General features: G+C 39.9%; 1 protein-coding gene across 1 annotated transcript in view; it reads right to left on the bottom strand.

The window, feature by feature from the left end:
* Positions 1 to 3,778: 3,778 nt before the first annotated feature.
* The window catches only part of DEPTOR (DEP domain containing MTOR interacting protein), a 77,937-nt gene continuing 55,509 nt past the window's right edge, over positions 3,779 to 26,206 (bottom strand). Inside the window, exon 10 of the mRNA XM_030943477.1 lies at positions 3,779 to 7,020. Within this exon, the coding sequence (XP_030799337.1) occupies positions 6,892 to 7,020 (129 nt within the window). The 3' untranslated portion in view covers positions 3,779 to 6,891. The remainder of the gene's footprint in view (positions 7,021 to 26,206) is intronic.

The following is a 26,206-nucleotide window of genomic DNA, read 5'->3' as shown; positions in this document are numbered from 1 at the left end:
TCCCATCTACAATTTTTAAATGAGTTTTAAGAAAATCTTATTGTGATTCTAGAAATGTTTTGCAGGCAAAGCAAGGCTGTTAGGGCACTTTGAGAAATTAAATGGGTTCCTGATCCTGCAAACTACTGAGCACTTCTGAGTGTAATCACTTAATATTTCCCAGGCTTTGCTCAACATCCTTCTTAATTAGACTTTTGCTAATAAACCTGAAGTACTCAGTTTAGCCCCATAGCTCCCTTGACAAAACAGTTGTTCAGTCAAGCCTGCATGTGTATTTATTTTTAGTTGATGCATGCAGTGTTTGCATTCTACTTTATAAATAGAAGATATGAAAAAGAGTTTAAATTACTTCATAATGTAAATGTAACTTATTTTGTTAAAGGGTATGTTTTGTTTGGGTAGTTTGTTATATTTGAAAGGGAGATATCTCCCAAAAAAACATGTCTTTACTATATTCTTATGTACTGCATTTTAGGATTAAATGTTCATAAATTCAAATCATTAATTATAACTTTGTTCTTATTGAAAAAGCAGGGTTAAGAACCTAAATTCTAAATTTAGCCATAGAAGAACAACATTTTTTTTTCTCTGTGATGTTATTAAGAAACTTAATAGGACATTATAGGACTGTCTCATCCCTGGCAGTGCTCAAGGCTGGGTTCAATGGGGCTCTGAGCAACCTGGTCTAGTGGAAGGTGTCCCTGCCCATGGCAGGGAAATGGAGCTAGATGATCTTTAAGGTCCCTTCAAACCCAAACCATTCAATCATTCTATGACAGAACCTTTCCATACTGCATCCCTTCACTGCACCTGTCTAATAGATTCTTTTCTGTGGTCTACATTCATTTTGCTTGTACTTAAAAATCATCAAAAATCGAACAAGAATTTTAGAACAAGTTAACTTATCTTCATTTTTCTTCTTTTTTTTAATAATTTGAACATACTATGTATTTTCCAGGTATGATCTACTAATAGGCATCATATTGCGGGTTTTGTTTGGGTTTTCATTAAATTTTCTTGAAATTTTCCCAGAAGAGTTTTGCCTTGAGAAGGGCAGGTAAGAACAAGTATTCTCTGAGTCAGGCTTGAGTACAAACTGAAAAGTATTTCTGTTCATCACACATCCCACTGCAACATAAGGGGGGAAAATGCAGCACATCTTTACCAGATAGATGGAGAAATTAATTGTTTTTCTGTTTAATAAGAGAAACTCTAAAACCTGAAGTGGAAAACAAAATATGGAAAACAAAAATCTGCAGTCATTTACAGCTAGCAGTGAAGATAAGAGTTTGTGTGGTTCCAAGCCCAGCTATAGTTGGGAGTCTGTGCTGGTATGGGAGGAAGGAAAGTCATGGAGAGCTCACCCAGAGGCCCAAAGGAAACACCACTCCTTGGAGATCTCCTCTTTTGTCTCCATAACCTGTGAAAGACCATGAAAGATGTGGCCCATCTGTATTAAGAATTGTACACAGCTTTTTTAAGAGGAGATGTGGTGTCATTTTATATTAAAATGAATTTTATTCCTTCATTAATGGTAACTTTTTCTTACTTTGTGCTCTTGCCTTGAGACTTTGTTTATTTGTGAACTAACATTTAATTGTAAAGCAGCATCCAATTCACCAGTTTCTCTGAAATATTAGGCTTGCTAAATAAGCACTGCTAATTCATGAAAAGCTAGTGATGGTGATCATGGTAAAGGGGCTCTCAGAAACAGACCAATAAAAATACAAAGAAGCAGGACCATCAAGGTCTTCCATAGCTGATTTTTGAGCCTGAAGAATAAAGTAGGACCAATGTCAACTATGCAGCTAAATAGGTAGAATAGGAAAGAAAATTAAATATATCCATAAATCACTGGTAAAGGCAAACAGTCTGGTGGGTGTGGGCTGTCCTTTTGACCAGTGCTCCCCAGCTTGGCTGGCTTGGGTGCACATAGCAGCAGCAGCTGCTGGATGGGAGCATTTCCCTGGAGAAGAGGAGTTCAGCTGCTTAGGCATGATGGAAATGACTGTTTGAAGTGGTCAGAATAGCTGACTATGCACTGTCATCTAGGGATCAGTTTGTAGATGTCTCTAGGTAGAAGCACCTTAGGAATAGAAGCAAGAGGTTGCACATAAAAAGAGATTTTTCCTCTGCAAATCACCTGCAAATTCTGGAAAGAAATTATGATTACTATTTGATAAGTCCATACAAAAGGCAGTAGGAGACTTGTACTCAAAGTTCAAGTAGAGTTATAGTGACACAGGACGGGAAACCTTTGGGTATATGGCAGCATCTTTGTAGAAGAGGCATTACAATAATTTGTGCTACCTAAAGTACAGTGTCTGCTTCAACTCCTGCTCTTAAAGCAACCATTGCATTTTAACTGTGTGCTTATAAAACTTGAGTTTCAACAGTACTGGAAATTCAGAGCTCCATGGCCAATATGAGAGAGGATACCTAAGTGTGAAACAACAGCCATTTTCCTAGAGGACATTCAGTTTGACAGTTATAGCTACTCCCTTCTGAATATTTCAGAATTTTCCAGAGGATTTGCAAGTACAAAGATTATGTAGCTATACATGAAACATTGTCTGTATCGTATAAATTAATTGTATCAATGTTCCTGTGACGTCCTTTGACATTCTTAAATTGTCTCTTGCATTAGTGGCTCCTTTTAAAAATTAAGCTATAAATATTTATTTATGTACACGTTTGTAGAGAAATCCAATGGTTTAAAAATCATTCAGCCTCTCTGGAATATTAATGATATTTTTATCTGCACTGTGAGTATACAAAGGGAATTACTGAATTGGCAGATACTAATTCTGATTTTGTAACACCTATAAGTGAAAAATAAAAGCCACATCACTCGCCAGTTAAAGACATTTAAAAAGGGTGATCTATGAAAACCTCTAATGACAATTTTATTGTAAAAGGTCAATAGTTCACTTTATTTGAAGAGTGGTGTGGTCTAACTGTATTTATGTATGTGACATACACATGATTTTTCACTTACACAAGCGGTCTAGCTCCAGTTACACACTGGGAAGAAAATAATTGCAATGCTTGATTTCTCAGTCTGTCTTGCATTAGATAAACACTTTTGCAAAACATATTGTTTCTGTTTCTCCTGTCTCTAAAATTAAAATAATACTTATCTTAATTAACATTAAAATTAGTATTTGATTCCCAGAATTATCTGAAATTATTGGAGCATTACTCTGTAATTTGATAAGAAAAAGGAAACCTCCATGCATTATAGCTATCAGCACAGAAGAAAGGAGTCAATTGCCTCTTCTTCCTAAACCTCAGACTATTCTCATTTGTTTATGTGTATGTTAATACATCAAGTCAGTGCAGAGACTGTCTCTGGTCTGAAGGCTAAGAGGAACCAAATTCAGATCTCATGTTATTCTCTGAACTACATTGGGGCAATTTTCTCAGAGATCCAGACCATGCTAAGGGAACAAGCTGACCATTAAACCAGTAATTCTGGGACAGCATTTGACACATCCCTAGCACTCTAATCATTAGTGAGGGTATGATCAGAAAATGGAGATAAAATTAAGAAAAACACTTTGAAAAACAGTCCTACTGCATGGCCTTTTCATTCTAAACCTCTTCCAGAACGTAATCTCATAGAAGTATGGCAGCCTACACCCATTCATATTTCAGATGCTGCTATGACACAATGTCTTTTTAATTCTGAAAGTTTTATTTTCCAGCTTCTATGCAGACAATTAAGTTCTGATACACCTGAAGTGGATTATTGCATCATTGTGAATGAAATGCCATCCATGGGACTAGTTGAGGAACCAGTTGTGTTCCATACCATACCCAGGGTATTTGATCTTGAAAAAGATAATGAAAATAATTTATCATTAGGGAAGTATAACAGGAAAAATATGATAAATATTGCACTTATTTAATGCTCCAATTAGCTTCACTGCTACTTGAATTTAATTAAATATTACATTGCTTGAAGATGTCCATGGATGATTTGCAAATGTACATGTACAGAGGAATGGCACTAATTTGAGTGATTAAGGCTTAAAGATTTATTAGAGGCTCTTGCAAGATATACAGTAACCAAAATGAGATCACAGAAGAGAGTAAGTCTTACAAAAACACCTGTCTTTTTAATGAAGCTATTACTGCTGATGCCAGGGTTCATCTTTTAATTTCTGGTTTCTTGCTTCATTCTACACTGTGTTATTCATGCATCTCTTGAAACGCCTCACTTCCATGAATAATCTTACATTTCCCCTGGCGCTTTGCAGGAAGCAAGGTGCTCTGTTATTTTTAAAATTCTGTGCCCTCTGAAGTGCATGAGAGTTTGACACTGACTGCTGTGGGATGTCTCGGAGCATATGCAGGACCATGTGCAGACAAACTGCAATTTAATTGGAAATTATACATTTCATAGCTTAATTGTCTACTTTTCATCCTTTCTTCCAAAATACAAAATTTCATTGCAGATACAATTTGAATACCTTTGTCACACTGAAGAGGGAAAGAATTAATTAAATCCCGGGTTGTCAGTCAAGTTGAGAACACAATATGGAAATCCCTGTTAAACAGAAGGCAAGTAGCTGTGCTCAAATTGTGATAGAGACTAATGTATCTTGTGAATCAAGATGCCATCTCCAATCTGTAACATAATGAAATGCACAGATTTTTCCCTGCCCCCATTCCCACTCTTTTTGCTCCAGTCTGAAGTGCACTCTGTAATGCATTATTAAGCCAAATTCTGACCCAGTTTCTTAATTATCTGTAAGCTACAGAGAACTTCTAGCAGAATATTAACTAACACAAGAGATGTAATACAGATAAACCCATGATAGCATTAGAGAGCATCATTAGCATTTTGTTAAGAAAATCCTTCATTTGTAATATTTAACTTAACCTAACATGCAGAATTTATATTTTAAAAGGGTTAAGCCACTAAAGCAACCCAGGGGGAAAAAAGAAAAGAAGAAAAAAAGGAAAATTAAAAAATAAAATTAAATAGAAATATTTGGAGAAGCATTCCTGGATTCACAAACTCAAAATACTTATAGCATACTGAAACATTTCTGGAACAAGATTGTATCCACTGTTCCGAGTGGATACTATGGACAGTTATTACAATCTAATATAACAATGTGTGCCCAGCTATTTATTTTGGATGACCTGTAAAATATAACCCGCTATGGCATACACATGTGTACTAAAATTTTGGGGGGTACAGTTAGGATTCAGAACCGTCATAGATGACAGTTTGAACAAACCCTCCAAACACTCTGGTGCCTGGTTAGTATCAAGTAAGTAGCTGCAGTTTTATACCTCCCTGCACTGCTGCATATTAGTGCAATATGAAAAGTTTTCTTGGTGAAAATACAACCACAGATATACAAAAGGAGAAACAAAGAACACATGGACTTCTTCCTACAAAGCTGCAGGAGTACATGAGTTTGAAGACTTGCTGTATCTCTGAAATAAAAGTGTTTGAGTGAATGAAAAACATACTGAAAGAGCAATTTATTTAGTGAGAACAATTTTTAATACAAAACATGTTGCAAAATTATTTGAGGAAAAATACTTTCCCCACACCAGAATTGGATGATTTGTGGTATGTGCATATAGAAAGTCAAGCTTTAATTGTAAAATTTAGACAGCAGAGAAAGCCTGCAAAACGTATATATAATTTTGTGGAACAGGATGTATTCATTCAGTTCAAAGATCAAATAAAACTCATGTAGACCCCTTAACATTGAATTGAAGAGTCACCTAACTGCAGAATATGGAATTTTTATATATGTTTTTAAAAATATTTCTTTCATGAATTCATCAATGAAAAAATCCTACTGTTTGAGAAACAATAAGTGTCAGTTAAATACAATGTTTTATTTGTAACAGAGTCAAATGCAGCTCATGAGGGAAGTTGGTTCTTTGCAAAACATCAGATGATTGGAAAGTGCTGATAAACTTCATGTACATTCAAGTACATTGCTTCAATTTGAAGTGTGCTTTTGCTACTGGAGAACCTGAATATATCATTCCTTATGCTAACACTGAATTTCCCACTACAACCTGTCAAATATACCTCTTCTGGGAATTAAGGTGTCCAAAATTTCTCCAAAGTGATGAATAGTAAGACTGAGGCACCTTTCCTTTACAGGTATGGAAAAAACCTCAAAATCAATATTTTGTACTCAAGCACCTAATCCAGCACACAAGCATTGAAACCAAAAGACCAATTTTTAAAGGCGGTATTTGTAAAAGACCACGTGTTTTTCCATTTTCTTTCTAGACTAACCCATGTAATCAGTAAGGCCCAAGCATTCATACCAGACTATCCTCTACAGAGCACAGATACCTTTTCTCATGCACTTGCAGTTCATTTGTGTTTGACTGTAATCAAGCCAAGATTTCATCAGCTTTCCCTCAGCCCAAGGAGAGAGCAACTGTGACTGCCCGTGCCCCAGGGACAAAGCCGGACACCAGGACAATGTTTATCAATGTCAGTATCTCATGGAAACCATCTGTGACACCCTGACACACAGTGCTTGGCTCTTTCACCTCCTGAAGTGCTTTGATCCAGCAGTGGACTGTGAGGAAATATGCATGGCCTCTTAGGCTGGAACCCATTCTGACTGATGCAGCCATGGCTGGACAGACCACCTGAAGGCCCTGATCTTGTCTCTGTTGGGCACAGAGAAGTCCATAGTGAAAATAAGCTGGTATCTATTGTTCACATCTTAGCATAATCGCCAGTGCTATTATTGTTAAAGGAAAGAGAGCTCCCTCCCCCAAAAGCAAAATCATCTCTTTAGACACAGCAACATTCTGCAGCCTTGTGTCATGACACTCCATGGCTGTTGCTATTTGTCTCACAAAAATGTCCAGTAATAGGGGTTTTGTGCCTTCTCAGGCCTCCACTTCTTCCATCACTTCCATCACAATTGTTCGGGGGCCAGTCAGGATGAGGTTGCTTACTGTCCTGTAATCCACATGGAGAACATTGAGGCCGTTGACAGACACGACAAATTGGCAAACCTGAGGAGAAAGCAAGCAGCAAAATGAGTTATGCATTAGACTTTATTTTGTTAGGTCAATTACACAGATGTACTATCAACTCCTGGGCAGACAAAACCTCCAGAACTCTTTACATCATCTCATTTGGTGCTCTTAAAAGCCCCCACATTTCTTAGAATTATTCTGGCAAGTTAATTTTCTATAATTTTTTTTGAAACATTACTTCAACTTACAAATCAGAGGAATTCAACTTTCCAGTCTTTGAACTTTTGAGATTCATCGATCATTTATTAATATCAATAATTTTTTTCCTACAGCAATGTTATTTTTTCTTGTATCAGTGATATTTTACAGTATCAATGGTTCTTTGCAAACAATATGGCATCCAGCTAAGGGGTGCCCAGCAGAGGAAGGACAACTGTTGGAACAAGTCCAAAGGAGGCCACAAAGATGGTTAGAAGGATGCAGCACTTCTTCTATAAGAAACTAAGGCTAAGGGAATTAGGTTTGTTCAGGCTGGAAAAGATGAGATTTCTGGGTGGCCTTATTGTGGCCTTCCAGTACCTAAAAGGAGCCTGCAAGGAAGATGGAGAGGGGCTATGTTCACAAGGGCCTGGAGTAACAGGTCAAGGGGGAAAGGCTTTAAGATGGAACAGAGTTGGTTTGGATTAGAGATGAAATGCTTTACTATGAGCGTGGTGAGGCACTGGCACAGGCTGATCAGAGAAGCTGTGGATGCCCCATCCCTGGAACTATTTAAGGCCAGGTTGGATGGAGCTTTGAGCAATCTGGCCTTGTGAAAGGTGTCCCTGTTGACAGCAGCAGGAACGAGATGGTCTTTAAGTTCCCTTCCAACCCAAACCATTCTATGATTCTATGAAGACAGCTCTGGCAATTGTAGTCTTTTATCTTTAGTTTGTCTTAAATGCTTCCTTAGAAATAATTTTAGTCAGCTCTTGGTAATCACAGTAAAAATATGCACCATGTTTCCAGGCTCAGGGCATGGTCTGGATGATGACTTCACTAGATTCAGTGCCAAAAACTCCAACAGTGTAACATGAACCAAATGGATCCAAATTTTGAGAAATAATATAATGGAAGATGAAGTCAGTACTAGGACAGATTAAAATGTCACTTCCATGTGATTGATTTTAATTTCTTTCATCAAGTATGGCTTATTAATAAATTTCAACTATGCTAGTATTTTGTTTGTAAAAGCTATAACAAATATTGGAGATTTTGTATGATCATAGGACATTTTCAAGCAAAATATTCTTGATAGAAATATACCGACCAACATCACTGTATATCTTAAAACACTTCAACAGAGAAAAAGTCACATCAACATTGTAAAAAATGCGGGAAAATAAAGATAATACTGATTCCTCAAGGACGTTAAGACTTCTCTGTATCTAATCATAACATTACAGTGTTTGGTAAAAAGGTCAAAAAACGTGTGTAGTGTCTAGATCTGTATTTTTAATGATAAAAATATGGAGCCTAAGTGAATAATAATATTGTCCTGATGTTTCAATGGAAACAATACATTCACTAGAAGGCTATCTTACCCATAAGTCACCTTGAATCTGTAAGAAAGAAGCTATGAAAAAAGTATCACCAGAAATTTTCATGCTTTATTATATATGGAGACTCTGGATCAATTGTGGGGTCAATTTTATGAGGTTGATCAAGACCATGTCCTAGGTCCTGCACTTGGGTCACAGCAACCCCATGCAGCACTGCAGGCTGGGGAAAAGTCGCTGGAAAGCTGCCCTTGGGAATGGACCGGGGGGTACTGGTCAGCAGTGACTGAACATGAGCCAGGGTGTGCCCAGGTGGCCAAGAAGGCCAATGGCATCCTAGCCTGGATCAGAAATGTAACCCTGGATCAGAAACAGTGTGGCCTGCAGGACCAGGGCAGGGACTGTCCCCCTGTACTCAGCACTGGTGAGGCCACATCTGGAATCCTGTTCCCAGTTCTGGGCTCCTCACTTGAAGAAGGACATTGAGGGGCTGGAGTGTGTCCAGAGAAGGGCAACAGAGCTGGGGAAGGGTCTGGAGCACAGCTCAGGTGAGGAGCAGCTGAGCAAGCTGGGGATGTTTGGCCTGGAGAAAAGGAGGCCCAGGGGAGACCTTGTCACTCTCTCCAACTCCCTGAAAGAAGGATGTAGCTAGGTGGGGGTCGGTCTCTTCCCCCAAGTAACAGTGACAGGACAAGAGGAAAAGACCTCAGGTTGCACCGGGGGAGGGTTAGTGCCAGGGCTACTTGACACAATGGTGTTCGGACATGATGATCTCAGTACTCTCTTCCAAACTATTTGATTCTGTGATAGGAGAACAAATTTCTTCACAGAACAAGTGGTCAGACATTTGAACAGGCTGCCCAGGGAAGGGATAGAACCACCATCCTTGCATGTGCTAAAAGCCCTGTGTGGATGTGGCACCTGGGAACTTGGTTTAGTGGTGAACACAGCAGTGTCAGGTTAATGGCTGGACTTGATGCTATTAGACCAACCGGTCTTTTCCAGCAGTAACAATTCTATCAGTCTATGATTTTTCACTTTTCCTATTTAGGCAGAAGCACAAGACAGAAATGGGTGTGGGAGAGGTGGGAAGCAGCTCTGGTGTCCTCCAATGCTAACTCTAAAGCAGATTTTCCCACATGCCAAGTCACTTAACTTTTGTGTGCCAGCAACTTCCCTCTCAAAATGTGTGGTGAAACTCAATTTGTATTTCTGCAAAATGGACAGAATGTAGCTATCAATTTAAGAAAAATTATAGAGGAAGTGAACCCAATCCAAAAATGTAACATTTCATTTAAAATGTCACCAATTACTTTAATCTCTGCTCCTTAGAGCCTCTGCAGAGGAAGAGTGGTGGCAGCAGCAGCTCCTGAAGGGATGGTAAACTCTTGCACCTTACTCGTTACCCTCAGAACTCCTCTGCAGAGCTGAAGATCCTGGAAGTAGCCTTACTGGTAGCCTAAATGATCACCAAAGTATGGCAATCAGTGATACAACTCCCATGGCAATAATCTTTCCTATATATGAATAGTTCAGCTGCAAGTAGCATTGGGAAAATGGTTTCGTTTTTGCATGCAGACAAAGCCTTCTAAATTTTAAAGATTTTTGTTGAAAAGGTAACCCGTCATCCTCTGCAATGCGTCCAATTAGTATTTAACTGGCATGTCTATTTAATTTAAAATGCAGATCATTGCAGTATCTGTAGGTTTCAACTTCCAGTGGTATTTCCTAATACTGTCTATGGCTTTCCAAGATTGTATCAAGTTTTACTGAATTATAGCTCTGGCTCTAAAATTATATTTGGGTTGATTTAAAACAGACCAGCAGAAACAACATTGTCGCTTCTGGCTTAAAGCAATTTTTGGAAGTTGAATGGCTGATCTTTGTTTTATTGTTGCATATTCTCAGTCTTCTTGACTTACTGGAATCCCAATGCATGGGACTCATGTTTGGCCAGGTTCAATGGATAAATCTGCATGCTGGATCATGGCAGGGGCATTCAGGTGCCTTTGGGGAACGCCCCTGCCAGAGGAACAGAGTTTCAGACCAGCCAGTGACCCACACCAGGGCTGCAATGGTGTAAATGCAGATGGTATAGGCACAACGTGAACAGCAGTCTGGATGCCAAGGAGTGAATTTTTTGTGGAAGACAAGAGCTGACATGTCTGCATTCTCAGTGTGTTTGTTTTATCACATGCCTTTGGAGGCACAATGAACCAGCAATGTGTACAGCTAAGAACAGCCCCCTTCGTGCCCTCCTTTGCAGTGCATCCACATGGCTTATTAATTTCATCATTCCCAGTGGAGAGGATTAGATGCAAGAAGTCCACCCAGGCCAGATGAGAAGAGAAATGCTGGGGGGGGGGGGCAGCAATACACAGAAGAGCACAGTCCCATCCTAAAACTGCAGGAAAAGACCCATGAGGAACAGGAGATGGTAATAAATGCTCATATTCTGTATTGCTCTACTGAAGTTAGAAAACAAGGAAGGGCAAGTGAGCACCCACTCACCAGCCCAGACTGGTGAGTCCATCCATATTTTATTATCTCAGGAATTTTCTTCAGTAGACTGGTTTACAAAAACACAATGATTTAACGTTACATTTATAAAAACACATTTCAAAAAGCTGTAAGTGCTCAGCTCATAGCTGCAGCTGTTAAGGGCTTACAAACATGTAAAGTATTTCTGCTGGTTTCCACACATCAGTAACTATAATATATGATAAACTACAGTTAAAAGAGCCTCAAAGAACCTTTCATTGTTCATTTCCTCATTGCTCTCCAAGGAGCTTGACAAGAGATAACCATCCCTTTTCATCCCTCAGACTTCAAGAAATGACACAGCCCGGAATAAATTCTGACCATTTTGTTGGTCAGGATGTGGTGATCTAAAAACCACAGAACTAATAATAGTTAAATAAAGCAACACTCAAATAAAAAAAACAACTTCCCTTAACTGATTTCAAATATTTAGGTATTACAGCAGTAAGCATTTATTGTTGAGTATTTCAATTTCTCGCCATTGGAAACAGCAGCTCATGGAAGCAGGGATAGCAGAAAAAGCACCTCTGTCTTTCTGTGGGTTTTCCATCATGCATACAGAAGGTTTAACCAAATCCAGGTGTCGCCCTAAAAAGATAAACTTCAAGTTTGGGCTTACATTTGAACAAAAAGGATCTGGAAGCCTGTAGTTTAAAGAAGTTAGTAAAGATTCGTCATGCCACTTATCATTGGACTGAAGATGGCAAGAAGAGGCGAAAATAATTTGTTCCTGTAACATTTACTGGCCAAAATCGGGATTGTGCTGTACTTGGAACTGTCCAACTCTTCCTCCCCCTCACTGGTAATTGCTCTTTCCTCCACGACAATCTTTGGCTGCCTGCCCCTCCTCGGTCCTGCCAAGCTGCTCAGCAGATGTACATCCACACCCCTTGATTTTCCTGCTGGGACAGCTGCCTGCTGCCAAACCAAGGCCCTGCCCTCAAAGGGGGCTGCCTGCACCAGGGCTGGACAGCTGAGCTGGTGTTGATCAGGAGCTGAGCTGAAGATGACTGTGGGATCCTTCTAAGGATGTCAGAGGCTGGCTGCAGGCATGGGTGTGAAACTGTGCAACTGCCTTAAAGCCAATCATGAAACAAAAACATTGCATACCTGTCAGTAATTCTTTGTTAGTTCTGCCTCGGGATGACCTTCATATTTATAAATGCTACAGGAATGTTCTTAGAGGATAGGCAGCTAGCCTAGATCCCTGGATATTCAGATGCTGTTTGCACTGTGAGCTTTAGTTAGCTTTCCCTGCGGAGCCAAGCCTTGCTTGCTGGACTTTTTTGAGTGTAAAAAAATCCTTTAAAAATGTTCTTTTCTAGGCACACTTTTTAGAAGGGTGTTGTGAAAGTTTATAAGGAGCTGGGAATTCCTACTGCAGACTTTGACTTAAGTGATCATTGCTGTTTGGGACAGCCCTAAAATGACATTTTAATTTATAGATGCAGTGAGTCCAACTGTTCATCTCTGGTATAAAGCAAGTAACAGCCATGCACAGACAACAGATAATATATCTCAAAACAGTAGCGTAAGACCATGATTACATGGCCACCTTAATTTGAGATAAATTTTAAAAACCTGAAAATTTTTAAAAACCACCTAGATTAAGAGGAATACAACTGCCACTAGGCAGCATGGCTGGGATGGCCAGGGACTGTCCTTTACTCCAGCAGCTGCTGGGGGGTGAGGTGCTCATTCTCAAAGGATTTATCATTTACAATTCAGTGCCAGTATCAGTGTCTGGAATCCACTCTGGTTTTGTTTGTTTGTTTGTTTGATTGACTGTGGGATTTTAGTGGGTTTTTTTGTGTTTAGTTTGTTAACTACTCTTTAGGAAAATACAAACACTACTAAAATTGCAGATCAAATAGGTACCAAAGCAATCAATGTTACCAAATAATGCAGGCTTGAAGTTCTCAAATTCAAAGCTAGATTATGCAATGACACAGTAAAGATAGTGGCAAAAATGCTGTTTTTCAGCAGTACTGATACTTCACCTCATTCTCTAGGCAGCAATGGGAATATTCAGGGTCTAAAACTGCAAAGCACAAAGTCTATGCCAGTGCACTCGAGTTTTCTCCTTCAACAGCAACAAGGTGAACCAAACAAAAAGGTTTGGTGAGCTGTTTGGTACTGATAGCAGCTCTGACATCAGCAATTAACAGCATAAAGAGATGTTGAAAACACTGCCACTAATTAATTTCCACTGCAAGTGTGAATATTACTGTACACATGGCAACTGTATGAAGGAAAATATTTAAAAATGCTGGAGAGAGTGTGAAATCCAATCTTGCAATCTTTTCACTCTGGAGTAGCCAAGATTTCACTCCTGGACTCTGTGTGGATCCAAAACAGATTTCTAGCAGCTGACAGCACAAAGCAGGCCCATGTTCTACAGCAAAGCACATCCCTTTGAGACCAAGGTAGTTCAGAAGTTCTTAGCACATTGCACAGAAACAAGTTGTCCTTGTTGGGAAAGCTGTGTCTGAAACGAGGCAGGCTCAGTCATCTAGCAGGAGACAGACTGGATTTAACCCCTTCCTCTGTTCATCATTTGTATCCACAGTGATTTACATACACTTGGATAGTTTGGGACATGTTTCCTTTGCTTCCTTGAGTACTATTTCTTCTTATCATCTGATGTGAAGCCAAAGTCACACAGATAATTCCCAGTCAAACAAACCATTCCCAAAATGCATGAAAAAATGTATTGCTTTCTTTACAGTTTCTTAAAAAAAAATCAAACCAAAAACCTTATTAGCATCAAGAAAAAATTATGAATTAGGCAAATGTAGGAGTTATTTTCAACCTTGGAAAGTTGTTCAGTAATTTTCCTAAGAAAAGAAACCAAAAGGTTCTAACAAAAGGTTCTAATAAAACAGTTCTTTCAGAGCTGTTCAAACAAAAGTGTATTTTGACTATTTTATAGAGCAGAATTCATACCAGAATTGACAATATAACTATTTCAAAAAGAAAAGTATATCCCAATGGTAATATTTTTGCTTTTCTTCTTGCTAATGAAAATTAAAATTAAATCCATTACAGAGACAGCCTGCTTACATTTCTGTTATACAGATACCCTCAATAATTATAAATAAATGTTTTTTTCATGTCCTACTAATCTGGCAGGGACAAGGATCAGCTGGGAGGCTTGAATAGCTCAAACTCATAATTGTTTCATTATTGAAACAATTCTGAAATTCACTGTGATCTTCCAGAGGAAAGTCCTCCATATGTGCTTAGCAAACCCATCTGTTTTCTGTGTGCATGAGAGACCCACAAGATCCTGATTTCTACTAAATATGAGGCCATGCTCTCAATAAGAACCCTTCCTTATGAGCACCCATGAAATCAGGGCTGAAGGATTAACATTTTGCAGTTGTCAGTGACCTGGAGATGTCATCAGCACGATACCCAACAAATCAAACTTTTCACACTTCAAATACTTTTGAAAGCTCTGGGCCAGTTCTAAAATTGAAAACACACTGGTTGATTCCTGTGATAAGGCCACAGCTCTCACCTGGGAAGGTTACTAAATTCCTGAAACTGAGAAGGAAAACACAAAGCAAAAATTTAAAAAAATGCAGCTTTTACCATTGCTTGTTTCAAGAGTCAGTACAGCTGCTTTGGCTTTTCCTGTCTTGCTGACAGATTTCAGCAAAATTTGGGCAAGGCTTAGGTGCTACAAGAACATAACATCTGAAACACAGCTTTCCAGCTGTACATTGTAAAAGAAGAGGTATCTTTCCAATGGGATCCTTCCCCCTTGCACGCCCCTTGCTCCTCTGCAGATGCTGGGAAACATTCCTCCCACTCCTGCCTCCCAAGCAAACAGATGGAAATCAAGGTGTAATTTTTTAAAATCTAATTTAAATATGAAATGTGATGGAATTGAGAAATGAGTGAAAGTAAAAACTTCCATTTAAGGCTGTTATTTTGTCACAAAGGAACAAAAAACTACACCATTTGTACTTTTTATTGCTGTTACCAACTAGAAAGGAGCTATTTACAAGTGGAAAACCACACAGGTTTGCCTTGCCAGTTGTTAAATCTCTTGAATAAATCTTCTCAGCCAATACCACATCATCACCTTCTACCTCACATACCACATCATGGGTTTGTATACAAAACCCTTAGTGACAACACCCTTAGTGACAATGAGGTTTTCCTCTCTTTAGAGTGCAAAAAGATAATTTTACTTTTAAAAGAAATGTGGAAAAAAAGTGTTTGCTTATTAAAAGCTGGATCAGTAATTTGATTTGGGACCTCTGCTCACAGGGAGGGATACTCTCAACCTGAGTTGCCAAGGAATCTGTGGATTCAGATGTCAAATCCCTTTCAAAGGGGAGGAAGGTTCATAGCAGGACTTGGTGCCTGCAGTCCCAAGAGATGCTTCTGTCCCTTTGTGCTGGCTCTGGGAGCAGCACACCAAAGCCAGGCACCACTCCCTTTTCATCCTTTTCATCCTGCGCCAGCAAAAATAAATAAATGAAAGGACTTGTCTCCAGGCAAAGTAAGTTCCTTGATGTGCCTGACACGGATGGAGGAAGGAGGCAATAGACACATATCTGGTTGAAGGCAAAGAGGGAGATGAAAAGGAGGTGAAGATAGGATCAGCCTTCTTGGCAGAGCTTACACAGACCAGAAAACTAAAGTTTTCAGATAACTTAAAGTCCAGTGAAATTAATGGCAAGATGGATGTTATGGTATCAAGAACAAGTGCAGAGAAATCTGAGGCAGGAGAACAACAGTGGAGGAGAGAGGGAGCAGAGCTCAGGTTCTTTTACACACTTACACAGCCTGCATTTATGCTGATACAGGATTCCTTCTGTTTTAATAGATCACCCATAGCCATAAAGCAAACGAATCCCCATGCTCAGCAGAGGCCAGGCTACAGAGATGCTGGATGTGGTACCACAGAAGAGCCTAAGATCTAAGATTAACTTCTACTTAAAAGTAAACACAGGCAGCACTGAATTTTTTGCTCTCACTTTGCTAAGCTTTACACTGTCACAATGGAATGAGGAAAAGAGATGAAAATCAGAGGTCCTAAAAGTTATGTTTCCACTTAGATTTTCATCTTTGGTATCTTTTTGAAGAGTTCATGCAATCTTGATAGGATTAGTGAAGTAAAGCTGGAACCTCACAATTCACAACCAACTCCATGTTGCTGGAAGGTTAAAAAATCATACCATGGTCTTTCCTCCACAACTGAGGTTACTGGATGGAACAGAGTAAATTGCAGATGTGTGTTCAGTTCTGTAAATATCTCCAGCGAAAGTGCAATTGGCTGTGCAGTGGGTGGTGTGGGAGTAGGCAAGTATCCAGGCTTTGCATAAAAAAGATTTTGTCTCTCTAGAGATGTGTTTCTTGTTCATTCTGTACAGCAGTGAGAAGCTGACCCACTGTTCCATCAGGGAGCAGGAAACTGGGTATCTGCAGAGCACACTACAACTCATAGCAGAGAAAATTAACTCCATTTACAGATTTAAAATATAACTTCATCATTCTTGTGCTCCATCTTGGCCTGTGACTGCAGAGTGGTGTGGATGGTTTGCCTGAGCAAGGCTTCATTACACATTTTCATTATATATATATTACATATTTCTTTCCATTTTAAAAAAGAGGCTGAATTTTTATAGTATTCCAAACAAATTGGTCTCCAACTGAAAAAAAAACCCCAAAGTGAATTAAACAACATAATTTTTAAACTGCATAATACAAAACAAAAAGCATGTAATAAAGTAATATCTATTTTATAACATAATACAGTAAGTCACATAATATAAAAAGTCATAGATTATCAAGGGTTTCATCGTTGGTTCAGACAGAGTCTCCCTCCCTTCCTCCCTTCCAAATGATGGGAATCTCTAGGAATTCAAGTCCTTTTTTCTTCACCAGAAAGAGAATTAAACCACTGCTGAGAAAACTCCACAAACAGAGTGGACAAATTAGAGAAGGAAAAGAGCTGACCTAAGAGCCCATGAGAACAACTCTTGCTTTGGAGCACAAGTCTCTTGGGCTGCACAAGTCCCAGATCTGCAAGTGGTGGAGTTTTGCTGACAGATCAGCTAAGTAGGAATTATTCACAAAGCTAAATTAATGCTATCTGTACATATCTGAAGAGTAATAACGTAAGAACATAATACCCTGAAACACAAACCATCCATAAATATGGAGTAGGGGAATATAGGTCACTGCTTTCCACGGCCCTAATTGGGAATTGGTGTGTAAAATCACTGACTTAATGTGAGTCCTATGAGAAATACCCACAGGTAAAACTGGACCAGGCTGGGCCACATCAGGAAAGCAAACCAGTGACTGCATGTCTAACTTTATAAGCATTTTTATTGTATAGTGCAATTTGATACCTACCACAGAACAGTTCTGAAATGTTAAATAACTCAAACGGTTAAAGATGGCTCTGGGTAAAATACTGCCTCAGTCTCAGAAGAACAGAGTCTAAGCTTAGAAAGAATGTCTTTTAATGCTTGGGTTGACCTTTCAGTGTCTTTTTTTTCTTGGTATATCGTAGCTAAACCATATTTTCTAAAACAAAATCGCACATAAGGAATAAAGAACTTTAAAACTATGTATCAGTTTACTTACATGGTCAAATATAATTATGCTGAACTGTAGTCCATTTAAGTCCCATATTGGTTAAAAACAGTCATGAAGTGCAAGCAAGGGAATTACAGGGGCAGGCAGATGCATGCAAGGCACCCTCAGCGCCCTCTGGTATCCAGCATGTCATGAGCAGGAACAGTCTGTGCTGTTTGAGACAAACAGCTGCTGTCTGTTTGCACAGACAAAAGTGCAATTGTTTTTCCATGTGTTTGGCTAGCTAAACAGAGCCTTGGCTTTAATGCAACATGCTTCCCAAATCATTCCCTTATACCATGAAAGGAAGCCACTTTGTGTCTTGAGCAGCAACAAGAAAAGAGACGGAGAGAGAAGTGCAGGCAAGAATCTTTTGAGCAGCAGCTGGGGAGCAGCAGCATCCTTGAAGTGCTCAGGGCGGAGAGCTGAGATAGCCTGGACTTGTAAAAACAACAGCATCTGAGGAACTCTCCAAGTAATCAATTGAAATTAGTATTGCAACTAAACCAAGTACTACAAAATGTTTTTCATCCTCACCTGAGAGCAGAAGTAGTTCAAAATTATAGCTTTTTGCTGAACTGGCCTCTAATTCTATGTGTTTTTTACAGACACTTAAGATAACCTTTTCAAGATTTCAGGCATTCTGCTGATCAGTTTTTCAGATGACAGCAGTCTCTTTAGAGAGGCTGGACTACCTGGGAGTGAGCTGCAATAGCCCATAACAGCTCAAGCATGGGATGATCCCAGCTGCTCCATCAGGCACTAGATCTTGCCATTCAATGGCCTATAGACCACACAGGAGCTTGGAAGTTGTATCAAAACACAAGCACAGCCCTGTTCTACAGTGCTGCTGTCTCTCCTTCTGAATGGTTACAGCTGTCAGACTCCAGAAAAAAAAAAACAGAAAACACTTTGATAAAGGCAGGGTTTTCAGATATCTGGGTTATCCTGTCATAAAACACCACTTACTTGAAAAGAATTTTTAAAACTATAATTTATTATAATAATGTGACTAAATTTAGAAAATTCACTGCTCTCCAATAATGAAGCTGCAGATTTGGGTTTTTTTAGTATTTGTATTTCCTATTGATGAGAAGGAGCCAACATACAGACACAAGTACAGTGGGTCACTTGTTGCCCAAGACCATTTTAGGTGACAGGCCTACAAACAAGTTCAATTCTAAAGTTAACCACACCACTGTGAATGCGGAAAAAGGAGCTCTGAGATATTATGAAACTTGCTGTACTCACATAAGGTTTCAGTTGTTGTAAAGAGAAAAAAAAAGTTGTTTTGTTGCCCAGTAAAACTCTCTCTGTTAAAAGAGTCTTTAGGAAAAATCACACAGAGGCATTGGAAACCTAATACTTCTCTGCAAGCCAAAATTTGGGTCTGGGATAAGCAAGTAAAACCTTGTTAAACCTGTGTCCTGTAAGTTTGGCAGGGGGGAAGATCTTAAAGGAGAAATTTAGACTCAAAAAGTTGAACTCACTATTTTTATATTCCACCTGGGAATTCCCACTGTCTTAATTCCTTTCTCTATAGTGAGCAGCATGGATCCTGTTGTTCAAAACCAGGTCTGACAATCATGAAAAGAATTTTTCTCTGTTTTCTTTTGTGTGCAGTTTGCAGCTCACATCCTGCTGGCGTGGTGTTTGCGTCAATGTTCCCAACTACATGGCGGGGGGTCTTTCCCCTCATACCTCAGTGTGTGACTTTTCACACACCAAGTTTTGATTTCTTCGTCATAGAACAGTTCCAGATAGTCACAGCAAGCACCTGGTTTCTAGTACAAGATAAAGGTGGCTGATTTTTTAGTCAATTTTGTGTCCACTGGCTCAGAAGAACAGAGGCTCATGATCCACTGAAGCAAGCACAGTCCCAGACCCAACTGGTAGTGGCTGTGCACTCTGAGGCTTGTGCACAAGGGTGGGGTTCACTTAACCTTCCAAAACTGCTTCACAAGTTCTGCAGCCTCAGAAGAGATTTCTTCAAAACAAACTTATACAACTCTGTGGACAAAAAAGCAAGACAAGCCAAGGAAACAAGGAGAAAAAAACGGAGATCCACCAAAAAAAGTAGGAATGTAGGATGAAATTGTGACATGTCAGAAAATAACAGGAGCTTTATTATGGCTTTAAAAGAACTAAAATTTCACAATGATTTACTACTGATTTATTACTGAAAAATGGAGCAAAATAGGAGAATTTTTGTAAAGATCAGCACAGACTGGAATGTGGTAACATTGGAAATAGAAAGTGTCTCCCTGCAGAGTACTTACAACCTGGGCAGGGGTGGCACGGTGGCATGTCACAAAGAAAGTATCTGGAGTCAACACAAACACAAATTTCAGGAGGGGGAGAAGGATGGCTTAGAAAGATGAGAGCTGTACAAACTGATGTTTGAAACCTGGGGAGCTGTAACTTTGCTGCATGGGAGTCACTGGGCCCAGGCTGCAAAATCTCTGCTCTGAGACTGGAAAACCTGGATCTTATGCTGTGAACCACACCTCCCACAAGAAAACAAAGAAACTTTAGCAAACTTATTTGTACAGATGCCAAAACAGATGTACTCATGAAATGTTTTGGTTATGTTTGAGAATATGGCAGATTTTATGAAATTTTCCATCTCTATTTAAACCCAAACCACTTTACAAGAATTCTGGTGGGAAACGGTCAGTATTGCACAGAGGGTTTGTGACAGGAAAAGAGGAGAATCCAAATCCAAACTGTGACTTCCTTGTGGCCACCATGGGACAGGTTCACCAGTGGAACAGTGTCTCCAAGAGCCTCCCGACACACAGGTTCAACAATGACAGGGCTTCCAACACAGACAAGGAATAAAATGGACAGAGTAGCTGGTCCAGTGAAGGGGCAGGAGAGAGATATCCAATTTTGCACTGGGACTCCCAATACTGAGGAAAAAACTTCCATTATTTCAATCAACCTAAAGACACTGTGCTAATGCAAAGGATGGTCAAGGACATAAAGACTGCTGTTGCACTTGTAGTAGCCTGCAATGAAAGCAAAGGAGAAATTTGCCAAGCCTTGTCTCCTTCTGGCAACTAAACAAAGTTCTGGAAGTGGCACACAATGCAGCTTTCAAAACCACCTTCTTCTTCAGTTAGAGAAGCCTCTACTTTGGTGAGAGGACTGAATTCACAGAACTCCCAGACAAGAGGAGATGAGTGCAATGCAGTTTTCTGCCAAGTCCTCACAGAACCATGTTACTGTGATAATTTTCATGGCATTAATCCCAGTACAGTAAGAGAAACATGGTTCTAGGGTAGGCCCAACCTATGTAGAACTTCTAAAAAGATTCACTCTAAAAATTTGGGAACTACTAATTGAATTTAATTAAATTCACACAAGCAAAGTGGAAACGTTGGGACAGTTAGGGAGTCATCACCACAGCTCATCAGCAAACTACATGAGCAAAGGATGACCACAGACAAAGAAGAGAAGGCAGACTTAGAGCAGGAACACCCAGGCACAGATTCATTCACTGACCAGGAAAGCACAGTGAGTGCTATACATGTTAAAAAGTTGTCAAGCACAACCAGTTAAGAACCCATTTTTGATGGCAGAGCTTATTATTTTCACATTCACAAATATTTGACCTCTTCCAATTTCTGTTGAATCATTATGCTACTGACTAGCACAGCCTTACTGATTTTTTCTTTAGAGTCTTTTAGAAAGATTTCCACTAAGGATTAAATAAGTAATAATGAAAAAGCCATCCAAACTGTTCATCAAACTGTTCTACACCATATTCACCATTGCTATGCTCTTAACATGTCCTAATGTCCTGGTCCTGCACCTGGGGAGGAACAGCCCATGCAGTACAGGGTGGGGGCCAACCTGCTGGAAAGCAGCTCTGCAGGGAAGGACCCGGGGGTCCTGGTGGACAACAAACTGTTCATGAGCCAGCAGCGTGTCCTTGTGGCCAAGAAGGCCGGTGGTATTCTGGGGTGCATTAGGAAAAGCATTGCCAGCAGGTCAAGGGAGGTGATCCTGCCTCTACTCTGCCCTAGTGAGGCACATCTGGAGTGCTGTGTCCAGTTCTGGGTTCCTCAGCACAAGACAGACATGGAAAAAATGGAGTGGGTCCAGTGGAGGGCTACAAAGTCAGTCAAGGGTCTGAAGAATGTCTCTTACAATGAAAGATTGAGGGAGCTGAGCTAAGCCTGGAGAAGAGATGACTGATGATGCTCATTAATGTCTAGCTAAATGGAGGGTACCAAGAGGATGGGCCAGGCTCTCACCAGTGGTTCCAAGCAATAGCAGAAGAGGCAAAAACTGAAGCACAGGAAGGTCCACTTGAACACAAGGAAGGAAAACTGAAGCACAACACAAGGAAGGAAAACTGAAGCACAAGAAGGTCTACTTGAACACAAGGAAGGACTTCTTTACTGTATAGGGATCATGCACTGGAACAGATTGAACAGGGAGGCTGTGGAATCCCCCTTACTAGATGGGCCCAGTCCTGTGCAGTGTGCCCTAGGATGACCCCGCTTGATCTGGGAGGGTCCACCAGGTGACCTCTTGTGGTTCCTTCCAACATGACCCATTCTCTGATACTGTAATGTAACAACCACTCTTCTCAAGCATGATCTCAATGATGTTTGAGGCTAATGCTACCCTACTCAGTTCACTCTCCAATCTCTGTGATGGATAATAGCAGATGAAATCTGAGGTCCTGGTTACTGCTGCATAAAGGGAAAGACAGAGTCAAAACATCTTTGAATTTTCTTTGGTTTTGCAAAACCAGACTGATTTTGTGGTAAAAAATCAAGTTTTCTTAAAATTAGATTTTTCTAAAGTCAAAGATACTTAAACACAGCTTCCACAATTCTGTGGAGGAGAATGGACCTTTATATTACAGTTTATAAATAAATACTATCAGAAAATGAAGCACTTACAGAGATGTGTTTGAAACTTATATATACATTTATATTCAAGCCCTACAGCAGTGGCATTCATTGTGGGTAGTGCTAGTGCATGTTTAGCTCTGCTGCTTCTCTATTTATGGACAAGCTATGAAAGCAGTTTGTCAGCAACTTTTTCTGAGTGTTCACATTACCAAATACATCCATTCTCAACTCACTCTAATGTAATTATCGAATTCGGCAGCAAGCTGATAAGACAGCTAAAGGAAAATCCCAACCTGCCTCAGTGTTTTCATGCTGTAATTGAAAACAGATGGCAACTCATGTAATTTATGCCTTTCTACAATCAGTAACATGTTGGTATAAGATAAGAATTCTAAGACTGAATTGCATCTGCTTCAACACCATATGCTAGTGCACAGCATAAATATTTATCCAAGCCAACTCCATCTTCTCATTCAAAGCTCAATTCCATGAAAAAATGAAAGTACCCTTCAGATAGCTTCAATTAGCACTTCAAGCATCCCTGGAGTGCTTTGAAGGGCTAGAGGCCCAGCCTCACACACTGAGGTATCTTCTCTTTCCAGAACTTCACAAAGAGGGTTAAATGGAGGCATGTACCTTGTGCCTTATTGATACAATATAAATCCCAGTTTTCAAGCTCCCTCTAGGGTGCCTTTAGAAGTTACGAAGAAGTTTCTCACCTACAATATCCATGCTTCTCTCTTTCCCATTATCCTGTAAAAGCTGGAAATTGGACTTGGGATACTTTTCCTGGGGGAAGGGGGTTTTTTTTAGGATTTTTAGACTGATTTATCTTGCTTGCCAAACAGTTATGCAATTCTCATTTTTGAGGTCAGGTTGGCAAGGACCATGTAACGAGTTTTGTGTTTCTCTGTAGCTTGAGGTACATTCAACTTCATGAGAATCTCACTGTTCAAATTTCTTCCAATTGCAGGAATATAAGGCATCAGCAAGTCCTCTGACATCACATGGTTTTGGGTTGGTTTTCACCCTGCTGGACACTTATAATGTGTGCCTTCTAGTCTTCCATGTTACAAGTCTGTAATATGCTGTTATTGTGGCAATACTTGAATCATTTGGAGTAATCAGATAGTACAGACGTCCTTTGACTGCATGAATTGGGCTTGATGACCCTGATGAAGTGACATCCATTGGCTTCTTGACACAATGGCAACTCAATTACACTTCAGAGTTGGTTCTTATTCTGCTAGTGAAATCATTTGAGAAACTGGACCTGAAATAATCATTTGTGAATTAAGATGACAAATGCACAGGCAGAAAATTTATAAAGCTGATCTCCTCCCTGTGCCAGCTTTTAGAGATCAGGAGAGCAGAACCATGCTGAAAGGGTCCTGGCTACACATTACAGTTCCCAAGCTGAGCTCCAAACAGAAGGTGTTGGTACCAGTGACAACATGTGGCCCTTCAAACTCCCTGCTGCTGACTCTCTGCTGCTGAAATGAAGAAGAACTAGGCTTGAAAAGCTTAAACAGCCACTGGCAATTTGTATGATTTGAGGACCTTGGGTGTCACAGCTATAAATACTAATTTGCTAAGAATCAGTTTAAGGAATCAGCTTTCTATTAACAGTTTGAGTAGGGTACTGACTTCTCCAGCCAGTGGGAAGAAGAGATGATCAGCAAAATGAGTGATTAATTTGTCTCTCTCACAAGCCTCATACTTAGCTAGGTCTGCTTGTTCCATCACACTCTGCGGTAGTTATGTCAGACTAAATAACAATGTGATGCATAATTTAAGTCACTAGTTTGAAGTCAAGTTGTAACTTTTCAAAAAATACTTGCACCTTAAAAGCAGAAATGAACGTACAGAATAAATCACAAAAAAAAAAGAGAAAAAGAGTTTTACTGACAACAGCTGGCAATATTTAGCAGTGTCATCTGCAGAGAACCAGATTTTTTAGCCAGTCAATAATGAATATTAAAGCAACCTGGGAACTTCAAAATCCTGCTGTTCCTGTCTGCACTGCTGATGACAGCAGACAGCTAAACAGAGCTGCAAATAACTTAGAAGAACGCACCACAACACTGACTCCTTTCATAGCCTTGTGGCGCCTCCAGCTCCCACTTGTTAATGCACTTGCAGCAACCACTCTCCTCACAACACTGTCACAGGCAAACACACTTCAGCGAACCAAAAATACTTTAATAAAGCTAATTGACTAGATATTTATTGAATTATTTTCTCAGCTTCACACCTGAAACTTCAGACTGTGAGTGGTAATCCTATTTACCAGCCCCAGAACGGGTATCAAAACCTAAAGCTTATAGCCTCTCACACATCTTCAGCAGATCTTGCTGGTAGGGATTTTGTCAGAAATAAATTGTCTGAAAATTCCCCCAGAAGAGGATGTCACACATAAGGAGATGGCAAGTGGTGCCATGCTGAGGTGCATGTGTGTGACAGAGCCCACGTGTGCCAGTGCCATGCCCAGGGACGGCCACTGCAGGCGGCCAGAGCTCTGTCCCCAGCTCATTGAGCTTTCTGCTCAGACTCCCAACTCACAGCACTTCAGAGCAGGCCAAGAGCCCAGACAAGCTCAAACTGAAAGCAAGCCACCACTAAGTCCAGCAGGCAGGTTGAGCCTGCAAGGTTTACTCTTTCTGTGATACATGGTAGAATTTTAAATGCACAAACTGAGGTCCTACAATGACATCATGGGCAGCAGTCCTCTCTCAACAGTATGTCCAGCATAATGCAAAGATAGAAAAATAGTGTTCTCCAAAGAAGACAAGTGCAAAATCACAAGCTTTACAAATAAAGATGTTCTAAAAACAATTACAGTGGATACATCTCCTTAGGAGGAAAATCCCTGCTGCTACTGCCAAGAACTTTTCTACAAACTGCAACGCCAAGGCTTGGCTCTTCTTCAAATTCTTGCCCTTTTCATCATAGCCAACTTTCCTTGTTAGTGCTCCTTTGGTGTAGCACTCTTCTTGCAGACAAAAGCCTCTTGCACCAGCCCACCAGAAGTTACCAAGCCCAGCCTGTTTTCAAAGTGCCCCTCCTGCAGCTTCCACACAGGGGAATGTTAAATTTCAAGGAGCTGTCATCTAAAGCCTGTCATTTGATTTCTTTAAATTTGACAGATTGAGGAGTTCTGTAAACAGATGGATTAAGTGACATAGATTTTTTTAAAATTTCAGATCCTGCACTATGATTTGCATACTTATTGCTATGGGAACATCTAACAAAAGTCCTTATTTCAAAGAAAAACACCATCTCTTCATTTGGCTAAAGGTATTCAGCATTTCCAAAAACGGGGCAACAATTTTTGTTTCTAAAGAGGAGCTCATCTCATATACAGCTATAAATTTTTATGTGCAATTCTGCTCTGAAACACCATTTCATGTAGAGATAACAGCTTTGAAAACAATCAGATCTGTCCTTGTGTAAAATCAAGGCAATATATCCCAGTTTTACAACACTACTTGCTCCTCTCAGGACAGTGAACTATTTGTCTTCTTCAATCTTGAATGGTTCAGGTAGACCTCTGCAACCCCATGGGATTACACATTTGACACCACAGTGTTGTTTTTACAACTCAGGTTTCAGAATTGCTCCATTGTACTGCTAGCTTCTATATTCAGAGAATAAAAGCTGCTGTAAAAT

This window comes from Camarhynchus parvulus, chromosome 2 (genome assembly GCF_901933205.1).
Source record: "Camarhynchus parvulus chromosome 2, STF_HiC, whole genome shotgun sequence".
Lineage (NCBI taxonomy): Eukaryota > Metazoa > Chordata > Aves > Passeriformes > Thraupidae > Camarhynchus > Camarhynchus parvulus.
This window is presented reverse-complemented; position numbering and strand designations above follow the sequence as displayed.